We start from the raw sequence: 22,713 nt of genomic DNA, 5'->3' as shown, positions 1-22,713 counted from the left end.
ATATTCTATAAATGAGTGATGAAAGTGATGGAGCTGCAGGTTTGACTGGCTGGTGAATCATTCATTTTTAGTTTGAGTTAGAAATACTGAGCCTTTCATTTTCTGAACAGAAACATTCATTTGGTAACAATCTCATATTCTGCATCATGTTAACTGTTAGCAAGTAGCCACCAACAGCATGAATTGAACTCATTGATGAATAACCAATTAAAATCCACATGTAGTCTTTTACATGTCTGTCTATATATATACAATTCCAGGTGCTTCTGTTAAGTAGCCAGGGAAACATTCAAACCCTCTCTCTTCAGAGGAGTTTACCAGCTCCTGTACATGCATGTTCTATTTATTAGTGTAAACAAGTGAAATTTGGAACAGCTTCAGTTTGCATACACTGATTTACATTTATTCTCATTGTGGCCTTTGTGCATCAACATGTAAACATCTTCCCCATCCCTCACAATCAATAGCCCCCACTAAAACAATTGTACAGCACAGTTTGATTTGCTCTGAATTGCATGGCTTCCTGCAGTAAAACACTTTAAACTTTTGTTTAAAAAAAAAAAAGTACAACTTAAAAAAAAAAAAAGGAGGTTATTTTTAAAAAAATAATTTTTGGTAGCTTGTGTTGGAAGCAAATAACTTTTGAAATAAATTTAGGCACAGTCTGGTAAAGTAGCTGCCAGAATGAGTGGAAGGTGGTCTCTCACTTGTCTCGCATGAGAACCATTTCTGTCAGGTGCACCAGGGCCTCTCTCTCGGGGGACGGCCGCAGCTTGCGGATCTCGCGCGTGGCGGCGTGGCAGTAGCGCTGGGCGAGGTAGGTCGTTTGCTGCACACCATCACTCTGAGGGAAGGAGACGGAGAGAAAATGAATGATCAGCCTCCTCCTGCCTTCTGCCTCTTCCAGTCACAGGAGGAAGTTTTAATGACAGTAAGTACCCTAATACATTATAGTCCAACAGGGAAAGGAAGAGGATTCATTGTGTAATCAGGAAAGGCCACCTACCTGCCCCAAACTGTCAAAGTACTGAAACTCATCCAGGCTAAAACAGCAACTCCTCCATTACAAAACAGCACTGGTATTAATAACAAAGTAGAAACTAATGGTTTATCCCTTCCCCTCCTGCCCTAAATAGAGATGTACAAAACCCCCATGCTATTCTGAAAAATAGGTAATAATTTTGCACAGACCAGTATTCAGTCTTTTTAGACCAGAGTAATTTAAAACTGGTATAGGGTGTGCACTGCAGTTACAAGACTGACTGGAAATTACATGCCACTTATACCAGCTGCTGAATACAGCTGTATCTCAGCTGGAGGAACTGAGTTCATGCATGAGCTTTTTACTTATTATGTGGATTTTATGCTGTTGGAGGGGGAAAAAAAAAATTAAGTTCTTCAATACCTAGCATTTCTGCTAAAACACTGTGCCAGTAGGAGAGCTGAGGAGTTCTGACTTGGCATTGTACGTTGCATGCTACTCAGCAGGTATTTACCAATGCAGCCCTGCTATTTTACTTGGGAGGCAATGAATTTCAGACCGAGCAGCAGGGACAGCAGAAATATTTGGTATCAGTCTTACCTGCAACACGTATTTCCATGCACGTTCAACATCTCCTGGCTTACTGAATCTCCTCATTATCATAGCATTCATTTCTGGAAACTAAGCACAAAGGGAGAAGGGTTTGTACTTGCTTTTGAGTTGTTTTCCATGTAGGTGCCTGCTGTGCTAAGGTCAGAACACCACCAAAGTGCAGCCTTCTTCCCCTGTCACTGTTGTTGTTACAGGTATAGCTTTAGGCTTGTACTTGCAGTCTGCACAGGACTACAGTATAGCAGAGCCCTAGCATTTAAAATTTAACCTGGCTCTGCTAGCTGTAGCCAGTTGGTAGCAGAAGTCAGCACCTGCCATTTTATCACGTTAAGCAGATGTTCCAGTGTGGTAACTTCTGATGTGGCTACTGCCTGGTGTATAACCTGCATCAGATATTCTGGCACAGATGATGGTTAATGTTGGCACTCCTAAATGAAGCACCTCTGCCCCCACACGTACAGAGGAACTCAGAATGTTTGTTATTGCGATATGGTACAGTTCAACTTGTAAAATCCCCTCGTGGTAACACTGGCTGTTGCATTCTCTTGCATTTTCCATTGTGCTAGTATTTTATATATACACAGATTTTTTTTTAAATAAGAGAAGAATGGTGACTATAAAGTATTTTGTTTTAGAGTCAAACAAAGATGATTTTATTGCCATATACTTGTAAACAATGTTCTGCTTTCCTTGAACACCTTTCCTGCAACTGTAGCTTTATAAGCACGTTCAGGTACAAACATGTAGCACCCATCAGTGCTGTGGTATTGTCCTATTACTCATAGGCCTTAAGAGATGCATTCAGAAGCTCAGTGATGACTCATACTTTATCTAAAAGAAGAAAGTAATGGTGTTTTCTAGATCCTAGCTTCCTTCCCAGGTAATGACAATTTAATTGTAGTGTTCATACAATCAGTTTTCACATTATTCATATTTACAGTTATATAGGATGCATATGGGATCACTTTTTATATTTAAGCACTAAAGGACATGAAAATGCCCAATCTTGTAAGGCAGAGCTGTTATTAGCAATTTTGCATATTTAGTGGGCAGCACATCACTATTTAATAGGAATGCTTTTAATAAAAATAAACCTTAATTCTTCAGCTGTACTCGTTTAAGAGGCACTTTAGAACTAACATACACTAGTGTATTTCCTTAAAAAATAAATGGGGTGTTGTTTTTTTTTACTGAGAGAGCTAACTTTAAACACTGAATAAATAGGTACTATAGCAAGGTAAACATTTTTTTCTTCTTAATATTCTAATGCACAAAGGTGTATTTCAGAGGGAGGGGAAAGGATAGAAGAAAAGGCATCTGTCACTGAAGATCCAGAGCACATTAAAAACTTAACAAATGTTTGTCAGGAAGACAATTCCAGGAGTACCAGCTACATGAAAGGATAGCAGCAATACTAATCTGAAAAGACAGCCTATGATTAATAATTACACTTTGGACTGTCTTCAAGTCCTGGGTCGTGCATTTTTTTCTCAGACACAAATATATGAAATGTCTTTTATTAGCATCAGAAGTGTCTGTAGGAGCTCCACATTTTTAGCACTCATGCTTTGTTTATGTATCAGTTAAGTCTGTAGTGCTGTTCTTCCAGTGTCTTGAAAACAGCAGGACATTTACAGCAAAGAAGCCTTCTGGTTAATGCAGAAAACTTTATAAGATGGTCATTATCTCTCAAGGCAAAAATGTACACTTCCCATCTATCAAAGATATAAATGAGGAAAAGCATTTAAAAGTGGCCTACAAAGAACAAGATTTTAAAATAGGACTTACAGATATTTTATTTCTATATTATGAACTAATTTATCTTGTAAAGCTAATTAAAAGATGGATGAAGTTCAAAGTCAGAGAGACAACCCAAACAAATTAGTAATTAATAGTTTTAATTTAAAAATTGGAATATTCAACACCCACAAGACAATCAATGTCACCCATTCTCTGCCAAAACCTGGGTATTTGCAACCTGCCTTGTTTCCTTCTACACATGGCTTTATCACACACAAAAACAGTTTTACAGCTCCATCCTCCATCTCTACCTGAGTGCCTCACTGTTCTTTGGACAGCTCCAATTGCTGATGACACAATTCTGAAATTATGATTCGAGAACATGTTTGTGAATCCCCCAGATGAGTATGGGGAGACACTGAGGACACAGAGAAGGTTGTTCTCAATATGCATTCATCTACTTTGTCAGGTGGCTGGTACTCTGTGCTCCTGTCCTTTCTGAGATACAGATCCTTGTGAATGCCCAAAGGATAAGGAAGCAAACAGATGTGTATGCTCCACCTCCCCCCACAACAGGATCTTTTAGAAAGGGAAGTAAATGTCAAAATGGTTGGGTTTTTTAAAAATTATTTAAACCTTTTCCCATGTCAAGCTCTAAGCAATTCCATCGAGAGCTCATAGACGAGAGCTCTGCTGGAACTAATTGTGCCAGTTTTTGTATCACACTGTGAAGCCTGGTAGGAAGGACTGCTTTTTAAGTCCCAAATCTGCTTGCCTCTGGTGAACAAGACACTGGAGCAAGGAATTAAAATAGTTTCTTTCCTGTTTATGGATTAGCATCAATTTTAATGTTTTTTCCATGCTATTCACACTTTTGTTTTCATTTTGCTCCTCCAAATAATTTTTAAGGTACTGAAAATCTTGACTAATTTTAAGCTTGTTTTATTTATGACACTCCCTTTTATCCAACCTTCAGACAGGAAACCTGCTCATGTTTGTAAATGGATAAGACTTGAGGACAAAGAGATGAAAAGATCAAATCTAATAAATAAAGGTACCCACCTAAAGGCAAGGCAGAGGTTTCAATTCTTGGCCCCAGATGGATAGAAAGCCCAAAACAAGACAAAAAAGCCTACATGCACAGTCAAGCCTGGGAAGAAGATGTCTCAGGAGAAAACACAAGCAAGAAGCTACTTAGGAATAACCTACACAAAATGTGCTAAAGCTCTCTGAATACCTACAAGAGCCTAACAGTAAGTAGAGTTGTGCAGGAAGGTGTTTCTCATAACTTGTGTGTGCACAGAATCCATCTGATATTGAACACACTGATTTGTCACATGTGCCCAGGCCACTCTCATCACTGACACTGGAGATTTGATGTGTTTCAGCTGGTGCTGTGAGGAGTAGCTTACACTTTTTATTTTGAGCAAACAGCTTCCTGCTGGCTTACCTGTCGACAAGCAAATAGGACAGGGCCTGTGGCTAATCCAAGCTTGAGATCTGCTGCTGTTGGTTTCCCCAGATGGTCAGCACACGATGTAAAATCCAGCACATCATCTATCAACTAATAAAATAGTAGACATACAGATAATTTAAAATTTCTTTTTTAAGTATTAGAGCTAAATCAGAATAATCAGCTAAAACAGAATAATCCTTGTTAAAGACAAGATTTCTAGGAAGGATTAAGACAGACACTTTGATTTCTAAAGCACTTTGGAGAAGTTTAGATTTTAGATTCCATTTAGTTCAACAAAAACACTACCTGAAAAGCTATGCCAACGTTTTTTCCATACTGGTATGCAATCTCATGAACTTTTGGATCAGGGCAGCCTAAAATTGAAACCTGAAAAGATAAAAACCCCAAGTAAATAGAAAGCTTTAGTTAGCATCCACTTTTAGTCCCTGACCATAGGTGTGACAGAGCCAGCACAGGCTGGAGGGATCTGGGAAAGGCAAAAAAAAAGCAGACTCAGGCACATTCTGGCTTATCTCAGTTCATGGAGACACACAATTAGCCAACCTTACTAGAAAACAAGGCTGAACAGCAGTGCAGTATTAAAACTACATTCACATCTGCAAAGAGATTAGCTTCATTAAATATTTATCAGGCTTAGAAATAGCCATGCAAGGATAAAGAGAGAAGAAATGTGGATGCACCTCACATGCAGGGTGGTAGTCATATGCAGTCCAGTGATGGGGAAATTAAACTAATTACATACATAAAGCAGCCAGGGGATAATTGGAGGTCAGACAACAGATAAATTGACATTAAATGTCTCATGAAAGATCACAAAGCTGGATATGTAGAACCATAGGGGCAGTTGACATAAGGATGATTATTTTTAAGGTGATGTTAACTGTATCTGACTTGCTCAGGAAGATGACTTGATTAGCTTGCAGGCAAAGGTACTGAGGGATAATTAGTGGCAAAGAAAAGACAGCAAATGAAGAAAGCACACCCAAGCTCACAAAAGTATCACTAAACTGAGATAAACAAAACATTTTACTACTTGGGAGACAGAAATTTTGCTGAATAAACTCCACAAAACTAAAATACAGGATATTCACTAAGGTTTGAAAATTAATATCTTGCCTCAAAGTAAGGGCATTTTTGCATTTATGTACTGATTATACATTTTGCAAAATGAGGTTGGTTAAATACTCAAATTTATTTCAACCTTCAATAAACCAATTAGAACAGTGGACAAAAATCCACCCTGGTTTATTGCAGGCATTCCAAATCTGTTGTGACCAATGCAAGGTGTGAAGATACATTTTATTTAAGACTAAAAATATATTCTAGGAAAACACAATATAAAAACAAGTATGTGTGTGTGTCTGTTTGTGTACATATGTATATGCATTCCTCTTTAAGATTGTGTAAGCTAGGATCGTAAAAAAACCCCTCCAACCCCAAAACCGACCCCAAACTAAAAGCAAGTCCAGCAGTAGCTTTGAAAGTGAACATGAAGATGGAAATAAGAAACAACATTATATCCTAATAAATGTGATGAAACTTGCATAAAATGAGAGATGATTTCATGCAGCAGTGCACTTCCTATCTGAGCATCAGAATACTTCCCAGTCATAACCTGCATCTGTAGATAATAACTAAACCCCACAGGAATCTGGATAACTGAGAAATTTGCAGCATCATGCATTCTCCACATTTATTTAAAAGAGGAAGACAGTATAGCAGGAAAATAATCTCCAATAATCCTACAGAGTCTGAAGGCTATTGAACAGAGTGAACTGCAAATACGAGATATTTAAATAGATGTTGCTAGGGACTATAAAAGTACAACATTTTGCCTTTTTATCCTCCTTTTGATGTTTGTTTCTTAAATAGCAGTATTTGTCCAAAGACCTAATATCTATTGCTGTACCATGCAAACTTTTGGTTGCTTCTGTAATATAAATCACATAACACCAGCACGGCAGGGGGACTGCATCCACCCTGTTCTAATGAAATCCTTACCTACCTCCACATTTTATTCCATGTGGAGGATTAAAACACAGAATTCAGTGGCAAAATCCTGGTTAATGGCAAAGGGAGTAGCTGGCAGAGGGTGGGAGGAAGTGCTGTATAAAGAAAAGAGCTTCCTCATTTAACCTGAAAGGTCAGTTCTTGTTCACAGACAAAAACAAAATTAAAAATTCAGGAGATTTGTTTTGCCAGTCATCCTCAAGTGAGCAACCCTCTGACCACGACCACATAATAAACCTGCGATTGTGCTGTGTCTATCAGGGAGTTCCTTCAGGATGCAATTTCTCAAACTGCTCTTGTAGATTGTTGCCCCCAGCTGGACGCTGGCCGGGCTGCAGCCAGGCAGCCTGTCACTCCCATATGGAGTTTAACTGGAGCTGTGCTGACATAATGTTCTGGGATAATACCCACATTTGCAAATACAAGTCAGGATAACCAAGTCAATACAGTGATGTGTATTTAAATTATAAAACTCCCCCTCTGAAAACAGCCTAAAGCTCCCCAAATAGGTATGACTGGTTCATGACAAATTTAATCCTGCAAGAATTCAGGCCTGTCCTCCACTAAATCAAGATGAAAAATCCTTCCTAATACCAAATGGAACAAATTCTTTTGCAAAAGTTCTTTGAATCCAGCAAAGCAGGACAATCTCCTTGGTGTTATTTCAAACACACTTTTTGCAATAAAAAAGTTGTTTCTGTTGTGTTTCTGAGAGACTATAAACCAATTTTGCCTCTTTACTGGATTTCCCATCCATAAAATACATTATCAGCTCTGGTAGATAGATCCTGCTCTGATATTTAATATGTGGCAATATAGCAGCTGGAGTTGAAAGCATTTGCACATCTCTACCAGTGCTCTGTAGGTCAAAGAGGAAAACCCACTGCTGGGCCAGAATATTGTTGAATAAACATTACAAGAGATGTTTGTTCTTGTAGTCCTAGATTTGTGGACTCCATGGAAAGAAAAAGGCTGTAAAATCTCCCCCTTTTCCAGCCATTCTCCTCCACGCCCATCTCCAGAAGTAAGGCTACTGCCTTCTCATTCCTGGCTCACCCACCACTGTTTTTCTAGACAGAAGTGTTCCTCTTTCCAGGAGAATCATAGAATAGTTTAAGTTGGAAGGAAACTCTGAAAGTCATCTGCTCAAAGGAGAGCTTACTTCACAGTTCAATCAGGTTTCTCAGAGCTGCATCCAGTTGATTTCTGAGTATCTCCAAGGATGTAAAATCTCAAACTCTGTCTCAGCTACTTGTTGCAATGTTTGACCAACCTCATAGAGAAATTTTTCCTCAAACCTAATTGAACTTTTCCACAGTACAACTGGTCCTTTCACTACACATTTCTCCATCCTCTCTATGCCCTCCAATTACAAGGTGGAGACAGCAGGAAGATTCCCCCTTTGTCTTCCCTACTCCAGACTCAAACCAGCTCTTGGCACATCATTTGCTCCAACCTCTGCCCTCAAGGTGGCCCTTCACTGAACTGCCTGCAGAGTGCCCATGGGTGTCCTGTATGTGGTCTCACAGCCACTGCCCTGGATGTGCTGCTGCACTGGCAGTGATGCCCCCTCCCCATGCTTGTCCTCCACTGCTGCCAGGAGTGCCACCGACTTCTCCAGGCTCCTCAAACCCTCCTGGGAACTACTCTTGAGGAAGGGGTGATGGAGGGAGATGTCTTGACTCAAGACAAGGCAGACAACTATCTTGTCCTGAGTCTACATTTTCATGCATTTGACCTTTCTCATGTGATTAATATTTTAACAGGTTAATCAAGTACTTATATATGTAGACTTGTACTTTTCAGTAGCAAAGATTATCTCCCTGAATATACGTGATAAATCTTTTTCACAGCACAAGAAATACCCCCAAAGGATTTACTGTATTTTAAATAGTAAGTAAGGAGATTTAGTAGCTGACCATAATATCTGATAGTGCTGTGCTATTGCCCTACATCTGCCATTGGACATTACTGCAGCCTGCAGGTCTAGTTGGTTTAGGGGGATTCAGTTCTGCTGGTGGGGGTCAGAGGTCTTACTCTCCCAGGCACCAGTTCCACATGCTGGTAGGGTTTTCTGATGGAGCCCTGTGCACACACCAAACTAGGAACTGGCTAGAGCAGGAGCTCACAGGAAGCTCTTCAGACTACTGGCTTCTTCAGTCCCTTCCACAGCCCTGCCTTACACAAGGAGGCACAAGCTTCCTCTCAATATGGAAATCAAGAACCTCTAGTGCACCCTTACACTCAAAGCAAGCACAGTTTAATCCCTCATCTGAAAGTATACTATGCAAAATATAAACAGCTTTATGAGGCTCAGGAATTCACATTACAGCAGGGTTTAAAAAAGAGAGAAAACCTGCTCAGGTTATTTTGCTATCTCCAGCTGGCCTCCAGCTGATGACTAAACAGAAATTCCACTTGAGCTTTATTGTTTCTGAATTCTTGAACTGAAGTCACCTCATGTTTCTCTGAAAAATGCCTTGCAGTAACTAAGGCTTCAATGACTCTGGGCCATCTGCCACTGCTTCCTTTTAAATACACTTTGATTAAAACTTTGGTAACATTCCCCCATGCAGAACTATTGTAGAAAAACTGGAGACTTGGATGGCTCTTAACATCTCGAAGAGACTGTTCTCTCCCTAAGTCCTAACTTAAAGAATTTTGATTTAAATGCAGTAATGCTTTGGTGCTACAGAATATATCGATTACAGTGTATGTCTTGTTTAGAGGAGTATTGTATTCCTTTTTGCAAGAATACTCTTCCATGTCTAAAGCATGGCACTGTGAAATAAGGTGCCACCTCAACTTGTCTACTATCTTCTTTCCAGTTAATACTTGTATTTTATTCAACCACAGCAACAAATCAGGTTTTCCTATCATTAACAGGAACAGAACTGCTTCTAAAACCCAGAGTCTCTCCTCTTAGTTTTGTCCCTGAAAACTAAATATGAATATTCTTGATTCCCTAACTGAATTTCCTTTCAAGACAGAACTGATGATCCTGCTTACCATTTTTGCTACAGAAAACAGAACTCCCTTCTGATTTCATTTCTTAGTAGCCAAAGCAATCAAAATGAAAATATCTCAACACCCACATGCAACCAAAAATACCCTCCAAATCCCCCCCCCCCAAAAAAAAAAAGAAAAAAAATCCCCTTTAACTGCTATCAATAGAGCTCTCCTAATCCATGCAGAAAGAAACTGAACGAAATATACATATTCAACTCACTGGTACTATGTGCAGCAATAAGGATTTGCCATGAAGAGAGATCTTCTCTCTTGATTTTCCTTTCTAACACAAATTTTACAGCATATAAAATTCCAGCAATTCAGCAATGGAACAACTCAGACCAGCCACTAGAAGAAAAGCAGCCAAACGCCCCCTTGACCAGGATCATAGCCTCAGTCTTGAGGGAAGTGCTTAAATCCTTAATTCTTGCAAGTCATGAAAAGGAAAAAGCTTAAATTAGCACATTTGCAGGGAGAATCTACCCAGTGCGAATGTGAGTTCTTCCTTCTGCAAAGATTCCTCTAGGCAGACTGTCAAAATGAATATTAAAACTTGGGTATGTTTTTTCTGAGGTAGCAGAATAATGTGATGCTCTTTACTAGTCCAGATGCCTACTGATATAAAACAAGATTTGCAAAAGAAAATTGTCAGGGTCATACTGCCATTAATATGAGTGATAATGCAGCAGACTTAATTTTTTTCCTCCAACTAGAATAAAAGGTATTTTCCTTCCCCTGAAATCCATGTGTCTCATTCTATGTAATCATTTTGATAAAAGCAATTTTCAACTGCTGTCTGTTGCACGAATGCACCAGTTCCCTGAAAACAAAGGAAGATGATTAACACTAGCACTAACACTTGTTTCCTCCCACTGTTACTACTTAAGGTCTCACTCAGCACCAAGAGTAGGGCCACACGTCAAAGAAGATTTAAAATCAAATTATAGGCTCAAAGTGATCAACCAAGTTTAAAACCACTGTCTCAAAGTTCCAGAATTTCATCAATTGATGATTGCCACTGTTATTGTTGTTTGAACCTTATTTTGATTCTATTGAGAATAACAATAAATCTGTGTATAAATAAAAAACTGAAAGAAAAAGTGAAAACCAATATTGGAGGCTACACAGCTGAACTGTGATAAAATTCACAGACTTAAACCCATTCTCATTCTGGCAGAATACCATTTCAAGGTTTTGCTTTGGAGGGTCTCCAGAGCATACAGCAACACTAGTTGAGCTGTGAAGCTTACAGTATGGTATGTTAACTTCAGAAGAGACAGACGTACATACTGCTTTACAACTGTTTGCTATCAGACTCGCTGTCTTCTTAAAAGTCTTCTCGAGGTAGTGAGCAAATCTCTCATTCTCGTTTTCCTTGGAACCCAGCTGGAGGAATTCACCTAAAAAGTTGCACAGATGGGAGGTTTTATTTGTGTGTTTACAGCTTAGGCAAGCAAATGGGAAGATAAAAATAGGAAAAAACCTTACCACGCACCAGATCTTCAATCACCTGAGTTAGAACAGAGACGATAGTGGTATTTCCAATTCGTGCTAAAGCTACAGAAGCAGCTGAGAGGATGAAGTCGCCAGCTAGAACAGCCTAACAACAACAACAACAACAAAAAGGTGATCCCCAAAGTCTTTTCCTGTGTTACTACAGACTATACAATTCCCTTTATTTGTCAGATCTACACATATTACATAACTTTCCTACATAAAGCACAAATATCTCATTTTAAGAACAAAAACAACACATAACCAAATATTGAAATCTGAGTAATTTTTGAATCCCTATCATATAGTACTGGTTATATTTTTCTGTATAAGCACTGTCTCCCCTGTATGCAATATGTGTTTGTTCATGAAGTTTTTTTGAACATTAGTTTTCTATTTGAACATTAGTTCTCTATTAGTTCTCTCTCTTGTGACTGTTACACAATGTGAACTCTGAATTGCTCCAAGTTCCTTCCTTGCATTTTCTGGTGAAGACCTTTCTTGTAATGTTCTGTGAAGAAAACACCAATTAAAAAAAATTTCCCACAGACTGAAAACATTTTTGTGTTCACCACTGAATCAGCATTCAGGCACAGGTTTAAAGTACTTCAACAGCACTGCAAGAGTTCTCTGCTGTTGTGCAGAGAATAGCACAGGGAATGCAAAATCAGTAATAATCACAGAATGGGCCAGGTTGGAAGGGGCCACAGTCATCTGGTCCCACCTCCCTGCTCAAGCAGGGCCATCCCAGAGCACATGGCACAGGATTGTATAAATATGATTCTTGAATCTCTCCAGTGAGGGAGACACCAAAGCTTCTCTGGGCAATCTGTTCACATTCAGATGAAACTTCTGTGCATCAGTTTTTGTCCTCTGCCTCGTGTCCTATTACTTGAGAAGAGCCTGGATCCATCTTCCTGACACTGCTTTCAGACACTTATGATGAAGGCCCCTCTCAGTTGTCTCTTCTGGAGGCTGAACAGGCCCAACACTAACACACTTCAACCATTCATTATCTAATGCTTCCAACACTTCAGTAAAGGAAAACACATTTGTCTCACCCACAAAGTGAGCACACCTCTTCATATGTTTTCTGACATATTCCAAAACCTAGCTATAATAACGTTACAAACCTCTAAGTATTTGTGCTCTACTGAAATTCAAAGGCAAGTCTTGCACGTATTAGCAAACTCACTTTCCTCTCTCCCCAGATTTGATTAAGTGTCCTTTTTCCTCTGCGAGAATTTGCATCATCAATAACATCATCATGAACTAGACTGGCTGTATGGATCATCTCAGCAATTATGGCCACAGAGCGCTGGCTTGCCTGCACCTCCCTAAAATGAAAAAAACAAGAACTGTCAAATAATTAAATCAATTACATATCCTGCAATACACTACAAAATCTCTATCAAAAAACAAATAAAAAATGATCCTCTAAAAACAGCTGTCACAGCTTTTTCCTGGTCTGACCCCTTCTTTCAAACCTGGAATTAGGAAGACAAGATGAAGTAAGATCATATTAGTACAGTAAGTGCAAAGGGATGAGTCTGTTCTCATTAGGCCTATTTCTACATTGCTGGATAAGCAGTACTGCAAAACTCCTGTATTATTGACTTTACTCCCTCTAAATCCAGGCTGCAATAAATAGCAACAGCACCAAGGATGCTTGGCTCCAAGACTGAAGTCTGGAAAACAGCAGAGAAAAGAATGCCAGGTAGCTTTGTAGTTGAGTTTTAAGTTTTCCTTATCTCTGTTGCTCTACCTATAATAAACTTGTTTGTGGCATCGAAAACTCTCTACAGCTGGATGACTCTACTCCAGTGAGCTGGAGAGATCAGAAGAAACATAAACCTGCATTCTACATTTGAAAGACATAATTCATAGATCTTATCTTTATCTTACCTGATTACCTTAAAACCCCAGAGGTTCTTCAGAAACATGAGGAATTAACTAGAATTCTACTGCAACTGCTTTAGGACTGTAAACACCAACTATCTAACATTTATTGGAACTCAGCCTTTGGGAAGATCTAACACTGATGATTCAACTCTCAGTAGGTCACACTACATTTTTTTAAAAAAACTAGGTGAAAAGAAAGTAAAGTAAGAACACAGAAGCAATTATCTAGAGAAAAAAACTGTCAAAAAACACATAAAAGAGCCAACCTAGCTCACACAAAGGACCCTTAAGTATCCAGCTTCCACTGTCATCTCCTGGTATTTTTCTGTTTTCATCATGGGTTACATGCAGGATCCCAGAAATGGCTATCCCAGTCAGCCTTGCCTCATAGGTGTAACAAGTCTACATGAACATTTAAAATACCCCACACACAAAACAGTAACACAAAAAACCCAAAACCCACAACACAAAAAAGAAACTACTTCTGATATATAAATACTGTACTTCTGGTATACAGACAACAGAGAAAATCATACTATTTTACAGAAATATAGAAAAAGAAACAGAAGATAATTTCAGCTCAGCTAAGGGAATTTAAAACTTTCCTGCACTGCCTATGTCCTTTAAAATGTAGTGACTAATCATAAAATGAAAGAACATATTGCAGTCTGCTGACATAACACTGCATTCTGACACCTACCTCAATACAGAATTCTGCACTGCTGTCAGTGGGAGTTCTACATCCTGAACAATAGCAGGATGAATGGGTAGCACATAGGCTGTGAAAATATGGCTTTTACACAACAGAAAATAAGAGCTGGAAACCTTCATGGTTGTTTGGAGGCAAGTCTTAATGTGGACTAGTGATTTAATCAAATGCTAGTTCAGTGTAAATAGTTTTCCACAACAAACTACTCTTACTAAGTAGGAGAAAACTTACCTTCAAAAAACTGTAAAGATCTCCAGCCTCTTTCATGCACTGTTCTCCTTTTGGGGATTCCCTTTTTCATTAATTATGTCAGCAGACTGGACTTCCTGCTCAGAAGCAGCAGTAAATGTCAACACTCACTAACACACTGAAATATTTCAGTAGTATGAAGACAGAATAAAACCAGTTACTTCAAAAGCTGGTTCATAAGAGTTCTGCATTATACTCTATCTTATCTCTGACAATGACTAAAAATGGCATAGGAATGTTCATGGTTCATGCTTTCCAGACTGTTGTATCAAATGTGACAATTTAATCTGAAGGAGTTTTTAAACTATTATTTCCACAAAGTCTCAAGCAAGGTTCCTCCCACTGCTGGCAAAAAAAAGTTCTGCAGTAGTTTCATACATGCATCTTGTGAGACTAATTCTAGATCAGAGCATGCCTACTTTTAGGGGAAAAGACAAAAAGCCCAGGATCCTTCTCATCCCCTGCAATTTTTCATTCAGCTTCTCCTGCAAAACAAAAGTAAAAAGTGGCAGTAACTCAATAGATAACAGATCCCTGCAAATCCAGTGAGTGGAAAGATGCCATTTTTAGGTCATTCCCAAAGTAAAGATGCCCTGAGATTATGTATATTTACAGATACTTTATACAACTAATCATGCTCTGTTTTTCAGTAGGACCCCCTGCTTGATTCAGTGATAAGGTTTTATAGATGTTTTCCATTACAGAACTTGTTTAATGAACACTGAACAAGCCAAGGCAGACCATACAGGTTAAGAAACCCCAAATACCTCCCTCCAAATATCCCTGTCCAAAACCAAAACAAACAAAAAACAAACAACCAAAACCACCCAACAGCAGTGAGGGGAGAACTCAAAACCACACAAACCAGTATTTACACTCTCCAACAAAAAGCTTGGAGGCAACGTGTTTGCCAGTAAGTAAATATTGCCAGTTTAAGGAGAGAAAATGAGCATAAGAACTTGCAAAATTTTTGTGCTATGGCCAAAGTTCTTCAAGCATCTTTCTCCTGCTAAAGCCCTGTCACTGAAAGAAGCAATCATCTCAGAAACAGTCTATGACACAGAAGGGCACTGCAAACTAGGGAAAGCACAGAGAAAGTATGTGCTAACACCAGAGAAAACTGCAGAGCAGCTGACACCCCGGGCTTTTGAGAAGGACAGTTTGGAGGAGCGAAACAAAAGGGAACTAAGGTTGTTGGCAGGTTCTATCTTTAGAAAATAGTCCATCGAGTTTAGCCATGCCATTTTATTTGTTTCTCACCCTGATAAATATATTTCCCTTCCCTCACCTCCCACCCCAAACTTTTGTGCTCACTGATTTACCTATTATTTTTGTACTTCTTTGGCCCTCTCTTATTTGCCTCTCTGTTTTTAGTTGTAGAAAAAGAAATAAAATCTCTCATTTGCAAACACCTTTGGAGAATACAGGAACAGTAGCTCCTGTCAGGCTAAGTGCTAATTCTGTGAAGTTCTTCACACAGGTATGTGAAGAAGTAGCAGTGGATGTGTGAAATTGAGGGTTTGCATGACCCCGGGTTAACATATTTACAATTCTTACTCTCACACAAAGCAAAGTTGCTATCAATAAGCAAAAAGCCACTGCACAAGGGTCTTAAAGACTCAGAGGGTAGGACTCAGGACACTTGGAACTTCAACAGAAAAGAAACAACACACTTCAATCACTTATCTTTTAGGTAGCAATTCAGATAATTTTTTTTTACAACTGTCATTTTCTTTATTATGACCACAATAAAGTGACCTCACTCTAGAAAAACAGTTAACCTCCTGAGGGTATAGTAAATACCTCACCTAATTCAAATCTAAACATAAATGATCAATGTCACCTAACCTGCAGGCAGAGCCACCTGGCCATTCCATTCTCCTGAGAAATCTCAGCTATTCTGGAGGGATTCTGTAAAGAGAAGGAGCTCTCTTGGGACTGCCTTGTAAGATCAGGACCTGTAGCCTTCCTAAACTGCTATTTTAACAACCAAATAAGGAAAAGTACTACCTTTTATACAAAAATTGCACATAAGAAGAAAAGAAAATGAAAAAACAAGCAAAATCATGCTGGGTCCAGCAAGTTATATTACAGTTGAGAATAGCAGCAAGATGGTGCAGAAACTGAACATCAGCAATACAAACCCCAGAGGGAAAAGTAAATAAAAATGCTAGGGATGAACAGTACAGGATACTGGCTCACCCTACAAACCTACAGATACTGAGGTCAGTTTCTTCAATTACGCATGTGGGAACCAAAGCCTCAACAAAGGAAAACAAGCCTGAGATAAGAATCAGTATTAACTGAGGAAAAGAATGATAAAATGCTTCAAGGGAAATGACAAATTGAAAGTGGAAAAACGTTTTAAAAAAACTGGGAGAAGCAGAAGGTAAGGTAAGTATTTTTCCCCTCAGGTTTGTAGAAGAGCAGCAGAGTTAAAAATATGCAGTCTTACTTCTCTACATACACAATTTTCTTCACAAACATAAAGAAATTGGAGTTGGAAGAACAATTTGCCACCTGGAGACAATGTTTCTTTAAGAAAGAACAATAATGAATCCATCACAGTATCAATGTGAACTAAAGTATATGTATACCCAGAGCAAGGAAGACAGTCTGCTTCAAGCAGCTTAAAGGCAAAAGAAGAAAATGCCCATAAAACTTTATCAACTCACAGGAACTGGGTAGCCAGAGTACAAATGTAAATTCCTTTTGCATGGCCATGCCAACCCTCAAAAGCATTGGTCACCATGCACAAACCAACAAGCAGCACAATGAAGACTTGTATCAACATACGGGATATTTCATTACAATCACAGGCTTGGAAAAATTGGCACAGAGCACGTAACAGGAAGGTAAATACCCTGAGATTTCATTCCATTCCTTTGCTGAAACACTCCTGTTCTTGCCACTCAGAATTTCATTCCAAAAGCACCATGACAAAGATGGTGACTCAGCCTGGATTGTACTAGAACATTCAGACTATTGAGGAGGCTTTTTAAACACTGAACATATTTTGGAGGTGCTGATTAGAACCACAACAGATGTACAAACACTGCCAAATGACACAGGCATCTAGAAATCAGAGTACTTATGCTGAGGGCTGGCTACTGCAAAGCAAACATTTGCCCCAGGCATATGTGGCACTTTCTTACTGGCACAGGGCAGGTATCAAAACTGGTTGTGACAGTTTTGAGACAGCAAAACATGTGGACAAGAATATGTCCACGAGCATATACATATGCCAAAACAAAGCAAATATGCTTTGAGCATACAGGCAAATTCAGTATTTCTACTGCTACCTCTCTTTGATTCACTGCTCAACTCCCACACTGTCTGACATCAGTTCCAGCCTTCTCAGTACTGCACACATGATTTTGTTCATAAGCTGTCATGCTACACACTAGAATGAGATAAAACTATTTTTACCATCATTTTGATTCCAAAGATTCTCCAAAAACTCACTGTCCCTGTTAAACATCTCCTCCTAAATCTCCATTCTCTTAGAAACATAATGCTTTATCTTAAGCATCTCTTTCACCCTGTTCCTGATAAATTTGTAGACCACAAGTCTTCAATCTTCATTATTATCTTTGCAATCCATCCCTGAAGCCAGCTGGACTTAACTTATTCCGAGCACAAGGATCAGACAAGCTGATGATTTCAGGAAGTGTGATATACACTCCCATAGCTGAACTGGATGGCTGATGCAAGCTAGGATATCTTTGAGGTTTTTCATAACAAAAATGGTTGCAAACCACACTGGGGTTATGCCCTAATGGGACACCTAAGACCCTACAAGCTCAAGCAGAAAGTTTTGGTTTACTGTGCTTCCTTACATTTCACCATAGATGGATGATCATCAAGAAGGATTCTGCCATGAAAAAGTGCCATCCTCACGCTCCTGTTTTTCATGTCAAGATCATTCATGAAAATATTAAGCCAGTCAGTGGCAAAAGGCATCCCCGAGGATTTTCACAATCAATATTGTTCCTTTTGCTATCTCAGAGTCAATGACAAGAAGCAGTCCTGAACTGACAACAGAATCTGGCTGAAGCAAAGGTCAGTAATCCTGGATGGTTTTTCCTAAAACAAGGGAAACTGGCATACACAGGAAAGGATGGTGCCAGCTCAGTATTTTTCCTGCAAAATTGTATTCACATAGCAGGGGGTACAGGGTGGAGGGTGCTATCCACGCAACAAAATACATGCCATGCTCTGAGGGAGTAATCAAGTCCAGCAAGGAATTAAACTAATCCTACAGAGAGAAAACAGTGCAAGAGCTCAGAGAAATCTTTTAAGACCGACAAATTAGTCTAGAAACACTTCTGGAAAGAGACCAAAGATTATCTCCTTGAAATTCCATACAAGGCAAGACTGGAAGCATAGCTGGAAGGCAGAGAACATTCCAGCCAACATCTTTCCTCGAAATGCAAACACAGCAGTTGACAGGAACGTGTGGAGTGAAGCATTTGCAACGAGCCAGACTCAGGAGTGATACAGAATACAGGCCAAGCATGATCTTCTCTCAGTTAAAACTGCTTTCAAGTGACTTGGAGATCATAAGGATTACACCAGACTAACTAGCTTAGAACCTTACATAAAGTGTAGAAACTTGCCACTAGAGGGTGGGGAAAAAAACTCTTTGTTTTCAAAATCTCACAGCTTTGAATATAATCATACCACTTCTTTAATAGCTTTTCTGCATAATTACTAAAAAAAAAAAAAAATGTATGAAGGCCTCTTCTCACAGCAAACTTCTTACCTAGAATTTAATAGGAACAGCAGTGGTTACAAATGAAAATTACTTAATGATATTTATATAGTTTCAAAGAGTATTAAAGGTTCAAATAAAGCATTTATGCAAGAAGGTAGAATTGACTAAAAGCCTTACAAATATCATAATTCAGCAACATTATTTATCCACCCTGATTACACGCACAGTATAGTCCATGATTTAACACATGGAAATAGGTAATAAACCCAGAAGTTCCTTTTGTACTGACAATGACAAAAATACAGCTTCAAGATGGAACTTACATTCAGGTTTTACTGAGGAGCATTTTATTTTCATAAAGTATTTTTCAGAAACACAAGAATGATAACTTTCGAGCATGATGTGTGCATCTGAAAGTGACCAACTCACTTGGAATTATTATGGTGAATGTTGCAAGCCCGAGCCATTAGCACCACAATCATTGGTCGAAAGGCCTTTCCCTTCCCATCAAAGTAATAATCACACATTTCCTTAAGTTCTGCTGCAGAGACCAGCAATTCCTATAAAAAGGACAAGAGCATTTTAGCATAGAAGTCACAAAGTCAGCCCATTTGGTGTAGGTAAAACAGTATGCATGTATAACTTTATTGTTTGCATTCATTCCACCCAGTGTAAGCTCAAGTTGTTTTTAAAATTACTATGAGTAAAATGAAGTGTAAATTATGCATTCCAGCACTGCAAATCAGGAGAAAAAATTGCATTCTGGTTCTATAAAGTATGAGAAATGTTCCATTTACCTTCAGTTTAATTTTCAGCTGTTCATAAACATACATAACATCATTTAAATAAATATTCTCCAAACTGATGGCTGCTATTAAAAACAATCATCATGACATTCCAGCATAGCCACCAAAATCCCTTACCTTTTTAATATCTTCATAGAGATTCTTCAAGTCTTTCCTACCAAGTTGAAAAGGGTCTTGGTATTTTTCATCACTAATTGTCTTACTGCAGCTGCACCAGTGGGATATACTTGTATGCTGAAACCTGGTGACAGTGTTTTTCAAGAGAGTAGTCTTGTTAGAGGTCAAGTTCCCCTGATTCCCCATACAGAAACATCTGAAAGGATTTCTTTCTCTTCCTCTCCCCTCACACCACATTTAACCAAACGGCTAAAATATATTAAGACACCAAACCACTCTTTTTCAGACAGACAGTAAGGTGCAAGGACAGAAAAGCTGTGTATTGATGATAATAAACCTTTGGAACCTGGCAAAGTGCATTTGGCAAACACACACACACGCTGCCCTTAACAGATCCCAGACCTGAGACACAGAACACTACCTTGCTCTTGATCTATTCCTTTTGAATACACTATGGATACTGTAGCCTACATTTGGAGATAATGCCTACAGGTCTGGCAACCCAACTATTCTGTTTCTTCCCTCTCATGTAAACTCCTGAAAAAAATCTTCCTGATTTAGATTTGGTATTTTTCCTTTGCATACCCAGCTACATAATAAATTAAATCAATACTTCCAGGTAGGGTGATGATACTAGGAAAGTTCATCAGGAAAGGGTAAAAGCTCCACCTGGATGCAGTAAGATGCATCTAGTTTAGAAGATTTGTTTGTTTGTTTCCTGGATTCCAAGTTTCTTTTTCTTCTAATGTTTCCTTTACCAAAATGAACAGTATGTATTTTCTTGCAACATTCTTGCTTTGCCCATTACTCTCCAGGATAGACGACTGAGATTCCGACTGAGCACTACAGCAGCTTACACTGGAGTAAATGACCTTATTTTCAAAGTTTACAGCTCAGAAGTGTAACTACCCAGTTCACCCAATAACTATGTCCTTACCACAACACAACAATGTGAATCTCCAACTTACCGCCAAAATATACTACATATTTTTGGAAACGAGAAAGTTGAACTTCTTTGGGTAATGTGACATATCTGCACAAAATAAAACCAGGGAAAGTTTATTAGAACTTTAAACTGACAGAAAACATTTGAGTACAAAAAAAAAATGTATCCATCACCATTGGTCTATTTCTCCATTTTAACAACCCAGCAGCAAAGGGAGTCTCATAACCACTTCCACACCACGAGAGACATGAGTGCACACTTCATTAGATGCACTGAACTGACTCTTCTACTCTGGAGCATTGGACTTTCTCCCCTTGCAGGCCCAGCCCAGGAGGCTTATCAATTAAATTAACAAAGCTGCTCCAATAAAACCTTGCTTTTGCACTTGAGCAAGGTACAATTTTCAAATATTTCCTGCCTGGCAGATAAATCTGGACTGCACCAGTCAAGGCACAGAGAAAAAGACGACCTGCTTCAGTAAACTAATAGAAAATCATATCCTTGTTTTCCCCTGAAGCAATTTCAATTCAGCCTGCTGTTAATAATTTACACCTGCCCATCTTCCCTGCTAGATGTCCAGAATTTAACTTCCAAATCTAGCAATCTCTCCAATGATCCCTCCCTGCAGACAGAGCCCAGGAGCTTGGGGGAAGGAAGGCGCAGTCCCAGGTCCATGATTCCAGCAGACACAGGCTGAGGAAGGAAGCACAGCTTTTACGCTGCTCCTGGGAGTGCTGCCAGGAAGTACCGAGCCCTGCCCAATGCTGGGCTGAGCCAACCCAAAATCACTGCAATCCACGTGTTCGCCGAACTGCCTCTGGAAAAACTCACTGAAACGTTCAAGGAGACCTGCTGCTCGTGCCTCCGCGTCTCCTCATCCGCGGATTAAAGTAAAGTCTCTCTCTCCTTGGACAGTGGGAGACAAACAAAAGCACTGTAATGGCTCAAGGGCACTCTTCCATCCTCCCTGCCTACACAGGGCCATGCAAGGATACAAAGGAAGGTGAGGCGCCCAAACTTATCACAGATCTACAATCCATTGCTGTCTGACTTCAGTGTCCAGCCCTATGGCTGAGACATTCCCAAGTCGCTCTCTCGGACCTCTCACCGCGTTCTGTTGCTAAAAATAGCTGATGTCTCCCTGCTCTTCCAACAGAGCGGGCACGCACGGACTCCCTCCTTCACATGCAGCCTGAGCCTCGAACAGCGGCTGCTGCGGGATGCTGGACGCGTTCGCCAGAGCACCTTCCCTGTCCCGGGCCAGGACAGCCAGAGCACCTCAGCCAGGCTCACAGCCGCAGCCCGGCCTTGTGAAGAAGCTCCAAACTGCCCCCATTACCACTCACAGCGCTATCACACAAACGCCTTCAAAATCTCACACCGAGAACCACTTCCCCTGCTCCCACCTAGGGCCGGCTCCGAGAGCCTCACACACTGACAGCGCTGAAAACCCCTAATCCGGAATTTAACCTCGCACCGAGCGCGCTCCTGCCCGCAGCAGGACCCCCCGGCACGGAGCTACTCCCGGCGGGGGCTCGGACCGCCGGGGCTCGGACCGCCGGGGGCTCGGACCGCCGGGGGCTCGGACCGCCGGGGGCTCGGACCGCCGGGGCTCGGACCGCCGGGGGCTCGGACCGCCGGGGCTCGGACCGCCGGGGGCTCGGACCGCCGGGGCTCGGCACGCCGGGGGCTCGGCACGCCGGGGCTCGGACCGCCGGGGCTCGGCGGCCGCGGTGCCCGCCCGGCCCGGCGCCGCCGCCCCATTCATTGCACGCCCGCCCGCGCCGCCGCACTCACCGCGCTGGGGGCCGGCGGGGCGCGGGGGCCGGGGCTCGGCACGGAGCCCAGCGGCGGCGCCCGGCGGCACCAGGCGCCGCTCCGCCACCACCACCGCAAGGCCATGGTGTCCCCCAGCCCCGCCGCGCCGGCACCGCCTCCCGGCA

At 40.5% G+C, this 22,713-nt stretch overlaps 1 protein-coding gene across 2 annotated transcripts; it reads right to left on the bottom strand.

Annotated features, from left to right (window-relative positions):
- Positions 1-381: 381 nt before the first annotated feature.
- Positions 382-22,672, bottom strand: PDSS1 (decaprenyl diphosphate synthase subunit 1). 2 transcript variants are annotated; one of them, XM_021533107.2, is made up of 11 exons: positions 22,568-22,672; positions 20,793-20,857; positions 19,825-19,948; positions 19,331-19,461; positions 12,520-12,661; positions 11,319-11,430; positions 11,121-11,230; positions 5,097-5,177; positions 4,785-4,898; positions 1,583-1,663; positions 382-844 (listed from the first exon to the last, which is right to left on the bottom strand). In XM_021533107.2, the coding sequence occupies exons 1-11, from the start codon at positions 22,670-22,672 to the stop codon at positions 704-706; spliced, it is 1,206 nt and encodes a 401-aa protein (XP_021388782.1). In that variant the 3' UTR covers positions 382-703. The 2 variants fall into 2 exon arrangements, with proteins under 2 accessions (XP_021388782.1, XP_021388783.1); XM_021533108.2 differs by lacking the exons at positions 19,331-19,461; positions 19,825-19,948; positions 20,793-20,857; positions 22,568-22,672 and adding an exon at positions 14,167-14,994.
- Positions 22,673-22,713: the final 41 nt, after the last annotated feature.

The sequence above is a fragment of the Lonchura striata genome, chromosome 1 (assembly GCF_046129695.1).
Source record: "Lonchura striata isolate bLonStr1 chromosome 1, bLonStr1.mat, whole genome shotgun sequence".
NCBI classification, from domain to species: Eukaryota; Metazoa; Chordata; class Aves; order Passeriformes; family Estrildidae; genus Lonchura; species Lonchura striata.
Note: the sequence above shows the minus strand (reverse complement) of the source record. Positions and strands in the feature narration are given on the sequence as shown.